This window comes from Chrysochloris asiatica, unplaced genomic scaffold, assembly GCF_000296735.1.
Source record: "Chrysochloris asiatica unplaced genomic scaffold, ChrAsi1.0 scaffold00013, whole genome shotgun sequence".
NCBI classification, from domain to species: domain Eukaryota; kingdom Metazoa; phylum Chordata; class Mammalia; order Afrosoricida; family Chrysochloridae; genus Chrysochloris; species Chrysochloris asiatica.
Window position 1 is genome coordinate 14,248,195 of NW_006408531.1, and position 6,657 is coordinate 14,254,851.

Sequence of the window (6,657 nt, forward strand, 5' to 3'; positions counted from 1 at the left end):
CTGGACAGTGAATAAGGAAGACCGTAGAAGAATTGATGCTTTTGAGTTATGGTGTTGGAGGAGAATATTGAAAGTGCCATGGGCTTCCAAAAAACCAATAGATCCGTGTTGGAAGAAGTGCAGCCAGAGTGCTCCTTGGAGGCCAAGATGGCCAAACTTCGTCTCTCATACTACAGACATATTGTCAGGAGGGAGCAGTTACTAGAGAAGGATATCATGTTTGGTAAGGTGGAGGGTCAGAAAAAAAGAGGAAGACCCCCCAACGAGATGGATTTACCAAGTGGCAGCATCGATGGACTCAAGTGTGGCAACAGTACTGAGGTTGGCCCAGGATCAGGCAGTGTTTCCTTATGCTATGCATACGGTCACTATTGGTCGGTACCAACTTGATAGCACCTAACAACAATAACTTGATGAAGGTAACAATTTGATGAGCTTGATTTAAAAATCAATCCGAATTGACAGCATTTAGCAAATATATTACTGGAAGTCCCTGGGTGGTGTAAATGGTTAAGGTGCTCAGCTACTAACTGATAGGTTGGGGATTCCAGTCCACCTAGAGGATTAAGAGTAGAACACCAAGTTTTTGATGTTCTACTCTTAATTTAACTGTAAGTCAGGTTGTTTCTGTTTCACTAACTGACATGTAACACAGGCCTCAGTGTATATGTTCAGAAATGATTATGTCTGCTTGTCAGGGCATTTGACACTGTTTGGCTGTTTGCTATGGAGTGGTGAAGTTAGCTGACGCATGATCACGCAACACCTGAAGCAAAGGGTTCTAGAGTACACTGAGGAGGGCGTGGGACTCCCTAGAGGTAATGACATGCTCTTAAAGAGAAAGCACCTGGGCAGAGGGGCCCTGTACATTACAGACCAGCTGCATGCTTTCTCCATGCCTCATCTGTTTTCTCAGCTGTAAAGTTGAGACGTGAGTGTTGTGCAGTTAAGACCATTCCTTGGCACATGTGGATAGTGAACAAATGTTTGCTCTTTTAGTTTGGTTCTAAGGATAAAGGGAGTTGTATATTGGTCTCTAAGTGCTGGTATGGCTAGAGACCAGTAACTTGGACTTCTTGGGCTATTTTTTGTGGGGGTTTTTTTCAGTTGCCTTCAAGGTGAATTTAACTCATGATCACTCAGTGGGTGCCAGAGTGGAAGTAACTCTGTAGGGTGCTCAAAGGCTGATTTTTCAGAAATAAATTGTTAGGCCTTTCTTTCCAGGTGCCTCTAGGTGCATTGGAATCTCCAACCTATCAGTTAGTAGCTGAGCACCTGAACCATGTACATCACCCAGGGACTTCCAGTAATAAATTTGCTAAATGCTGTCAATTCGGTTCGACTCCTAGCGACCCTTTATAGGGTTTCCAAGGAGCAGCTGGTGGGTTTGAATCACAGATCTCATGGTTAGTAGTGCAGTGCTTATACTACAGCACCACACCAGGATCCTATTAAGAGGCTTGAACATGGGATGTTGTTGTTGTTAAGTGCCATTGAGTCAGTTACAACTCATAATGAGCCTGTATAGAGTTTCTGAAGAGTAGCAGGTGAGTTTGAACCACGAACATTGTGATTAGCAGTCTAGTGCTTACCCTACAGCTCCATATCAAACATATCAAAGTTTTTCAAATGGATGGTCATGCTTTGTAACTGCCTGACAAATTTCCTCCAGTTGTGTTAGTTGATCTTTCAGTGCATCCTGGTTATTGCACAGAATGTCAGAATGCATCATTAGACTGTGCTTTTGTGCCTATTCTCAACCCTTCCAGGATTCCCCATCGCCCAGAATATATAGTTTTAAATATCTGTAGCCTTGCATTCTGTTCCTTTAGCCATGAGCCCTACATTCCAGTCAGACTTGGTTTCTCACGGGTTCCAATCCAATCTCCTCTTTCTTCTTCCTAGCTTTATTTTATTTGCACTCACTTGGCATCTTTGACGAGCAGATAGAAAGTCAGTCAGCCTAGACCTTAATGAGTTAGTGTCTGGGATGAGGTTAGAGAGAGATGCAAGATTGGGGTCATTCAGGTCATCCAGACTGCATTGAAGTGCTCTGTGTTTATTGAGTATTGATTGGGTTTTAAACAGCTGAGGGAAGTGATGTGATGTGGGTGGTTAACAGATCCCTGTGACTTGGTAGAGAACAGATTGGAGGATAAAGTGAAAGCATACAGACCAATTGAAAGCTAATTGTTGGTGACGTGGATGTAAGTGTTGGACAAATATGAGAGCAATTTTACAGATAGAATAGACAGGACTTTGACTGGATCTGGGAGGTAGGTACAGGTATGGCGATATTGAGGATAATGCCGGAGTCTCTCTGGCTTTCGTAATGAGAAGATACTTGGAGAGCCATTCTTGGAGCTGGAGCAGCCTTGGGGAACATTTTTGTTCTTACATCTTTCACTGTGTTGCCTGGCACATGGGGATGATTTAAGAAATGTTTCCCCGTTGTTGTTTTTTAACATTTTTAGGTTTTTTTCATGTATACCATGGCTCTCTGAATGAATATTAAGTTCCTCTAAGGCGCAAGATGGAGTCCTCGTGTGGCGCTGTGGGTTAATGTGCTGGACTGCAAAGCCGTTTGAACTGCAAGGTCGGTGGTTCAAGCTCACCAGCAGCTCCTTGGAAACCCTATACAGGGTTGCTATGGGTTGGAACTGATTCGACAGCACTTAACAACAACAGGGCCCGAGACGGAGTCTTGCTGTGGTGCTGTGGGTTAATGTACTGGACTGCAAAGTCAGCTTGAGCTGCAAAGTCAGAGGTTCAAGCTCACCAACCGCTCCTCAGAAACCTTATACAGGTTCGCTGTGTGTTGGAACCAACTCGATGGCACTTAACAACACCACCACCACCAAAGACAGAGTGCAGTGGCTGTCAGATAAGCACTGGATTATGAATAATAACGTCGGCTGTTCGAGTTCATGAGTCACTCCTCTTTCAGGAGAAAGATGAGGCTTTCTGTTCCCCCACAGATTTACAGTCTGGAAAACACTATACAGAGTTGCTGTCAGTCAGAACCAAGTCAGTGGCACGTAAAACCAAGGTCCAAGACTATCTTTTAAACTACATTGTTTTTCCTACTGTATACATTGTGAAAGATAGTGTTATGGATGGAATTGCATGCCCTTCCTCCCCCTTCCAACCTGTGATTATAATCCATTTAGGGATGTGTTGTCTTTGTTATGTTAATGAGGCAAGATTAGTATTGTTGTTAAGTTCCATCAAGTCAGTGCCAACCTATAGGGAACCTGGATAGGATTTCAGATGAGAGGCTGGTGAATTTGAACCATCGACCTTTCAGTTCAAATTCATTTTAAAGTCCAGTGCATTAATCCACAGTCCTATACCAGGACTCCAAGATTAGGATAAGGTGTGTCTTAAATCAATCTCTTTAAGATATGAAAGAGATTAGGCACAAATGAGCAAAGAGAGAAGGAGAAAGACAGACGCCAAACTCATGAAGATTACTCAGGAGCGGACGCCCAGAAGACTGGAAAAGAGAGAAAGCCTTTCCCAAGAGCCAGTGCCCTGCACTTGTTCCTCTGAACTCCTGAACTTGGGGAAACTACATTTCTGTTTGTTAAAACCACGTACTTGCGATATTTCTGTTCTACAGCACGAGATAGCTAAGACAGATGGTGGATAAATATTTAATTGATTGCTAGAGACTGCTGCATGCTTTCTTGTTTATCTGTAAGTCTCAATTATTTGAAGTGAGCAATTAAAGAAATGAGGGGCAATTACCATGTTCATAGGTCCTAAATAAGAAATGAGGTGTGTCTATTTTCCTTTGTATGCAGAAATGCGATTTTAAATGAGCCATTGAAGTAAAACTTGGGGTTCCCTTGAGTCTACGTCTTGCTGGTGAGCTTCAGCTGCCTCTTCTTTCCACAGATGTGCACTGGGAACTACACGTTTGTCCCTTACATGATTACGCCACATAACAAGGTCTACTGCTGTGACAGTAGCTTCATGAAGGGATTGACAGAGCTGATGCAACCCAACTTTGAGCTGCTTCTTGGACCCATCTGCTTACCTCTTGTGGATCGTTTTATTCAACTTTTGAAGGTGGCACAAGCAAGTTCTAGGTAAAGTTTTATAATGCCGTTTGGTGATTATTTGTTGTTCTTGGTTGCGGTTAAGTTGGCCTTGACTCATAGTGGCCTTATATGTAACAGAAGGAAACACTGCCTGGTCCTGGGACACCTCATGATCGTCGGTTCATGTGAATGCGTTGTTACAACTGTGGTGTCAGCCCACCTCACTGAGGGTTGCCCTTGATTTCTCTGGCCCTTTCCTGTACTAAGCACAATGCCCTTTTCTAGTGATTGTTTTTTTCTCGTGGCATGCCCAAAGTAAGTGCAAGTCCAAGTCTTACTATCTGTGCTTCTGAGGATAACAATGCAATGTTACTGTATTCTTATTTGGATAGCTTATCAGATGTATTTAACTATCTAGTACACAGCTAAGAGCCAGGCAAAAAATGCCTAGTGCCCTCTAAGTGGATAAAGTAAACGCCATATAGTACACATGCCATTTTATTTACTTTGCTATCAGGGTAACAATTTGATGATTACCAAATTAAAAAATCAAATGTTAGCTGCTTTCCAATATTAGTAAAACTAAAATACATGCAAAACAAGTACAAAAATATCACTTGAATAACTATCTAGGGAGTTTTAGTCAGGGAAGAACTCTGCAAAAACTGCCAAGGGCAGTGTTTAAGTTAAACGCAATCACTTATATTAATAAATGATGACACTGAGTCACAAGGTAAAATTTGTATTATGTTCAAAGAATAGGCACCTATAACTGCTTCAGAACAATTTCTACTTGAAACAGTATAATGAAAAATCAAGTTTTGACATTTTAAGGGGTGAGTTGCCGTTTCTTGGAAAACGTATTACCATGGAGCATCCCCACCTTTAATTCTTTTTGAAATTAGAAAGAGTATTAAAAAATATACACCCTGGTAGAGTACAGGGTTACCCATTGAGCTTCTAACCCCAGATTAGCAGTTTGAATCCACCAGCTGCTCTGTGGAAGAAGGATGAGGCTTTCTATAGTCTCGGAAATGCTAGACAAGGTTACTATGAGTTGAAACAGGCTCAACGGTAACTGACGACAACAACATTCACTCCCACACTTCTTAATAATGCCAGCTATATGAGGCATTTTGGTGGCATTGTAGGACCAGCACTATACTGTGAACCACAGGTTAAAAGTTCAAACCCACCAGCTGCTCCTCAAAAACCCTGTACAGGGTCACTGTGAGTCATAACTGACTCGATGACACTTAACAACAACAACAATGTATTTTTACTGAATTAAAAGCTTCGGAAACCCTGTACAGGGTCGCTATGGGTCGGAACCGACTCGACGGCACTTAACAACCACAACAACAAAGGAGCTCTGGTAGTATAGTGGTTATGAGTCAGCCTGCTAACCTCAAGGTCAGCAGTTCAAAATTACCAGCTATTCTGCGGGAGAAAGATGAGACTTTCTGCTCATGTAAAGATTTACATACAGCCTTGGATATCCTATACAGGGTCACTATGAGTGGAAACCGACTCCACAGCACAGCACCATCACCACCAAAAGCTGTTAATGCTGTAAAATCACTCTGTTCCCTATAAATTGATTGCTTCTTATTGAGATCCTTTCAACTAAAAGCAAACATTAACTGTTTGAAATGTGTGTTTTCTCACCAGCCAGTATTTCCGGGAATCCATACTCAATGATATCAGGAAAGCTCGTAATTTGTACACTGGTAAAGAATTGGCAGCTGAATTGGCAAGAATTCGGCAGCGGGTGGATAATATTGAAGTCCTGACAGCTGATATCGTGATAAATCTGTTACTTTCCTACAGAGACATCCAGGTGAGATGCTTGAGATCAAGCCATTGTCATGTGACATGCTGGAGGAATGAGAGTGTTAATGTAATAATTTATTGTTAGTTGGCTGTGTGATCCATGTTCCTATGTGTGATTGTTTCACTGCCTCTGCTAATCTTCTGTCCCTTGATTGTTGGATGAAGGAACAAGACTTATGTGAGTCAACCATCAGGGATTGTGAAAACCTCACATGGTAAAAGTCTAACTCCTTTCTCCAAAGAACCAAAAGAAGAATCTACAGGCATAGCTCCCTGTGCACAGTCTGTTGTAGTCTGTTAGCCTCAGGCACACTAGCCAGTCAAGTCACGAAAGCTTTGTTTTGGTGAACAGCAGAACTTTTTAGAGATTGCTGAGCATATTTTTACTCCTTAAAACTGTGTTTCTTGGAATTGATAGTGCTGGCCCTAACTAGATAGAAGTAAGAAATTCAAGGGGCTTCATAAAAGTTTTTGGAGAAATTGTATGCTCTTTTCATTCCATTTTCCCATGAACTTTTTAAAGCCCCCTCATATGACATTGCTTAATTACATTGTTGTTGTTATGTGCTGTGGAGTCAGTTCTGTCTCATAGTGACCCTGCACAGGGTTTCCGAGGCTGTAAATCTTTATGGGAGCAGAAAGCCTCATCTTTCTCCCACGGAACAGCTGGTAGTTTCGAACTGCTGATTTTGAGGTTAGTAGCCCAGTTTGTAACCACTAAACCACCAGCTGTTCTGCGGGAGAAAGATGAGGCTTTCTGCTCCTGTAAAGATTTACA

The 6,657-nt window shown here is 42.1% G+C and overlaps 1 protein-coding gene across 1 annotated transcript in view; it reads left to right on the forward strand.

The window, feature by feature from the left end:
* Window positions 1-6,657, forward strand: part of MAP3K5 (mitogen-activated protein kinase kinase kinase 5) — a 311,649-nt gene that overhangs the window by 128,662 nt on the left and 176,330 nt on the right. Inside the window, exons 5-6 of the mRNA XM_006834631.1 lie at window positions 3,901-4,094; window positions 5,718-5,886. Coding sequence (XP_006834694.1) covers window positions 3,901-4,094; window positions 5,718-5,886 — 363 coding nt within the window. The remainder of the gene's footprint in view (window positions 1-3,900; window positions 4,095-5,717; window positions 5,887-6,657) is intronic.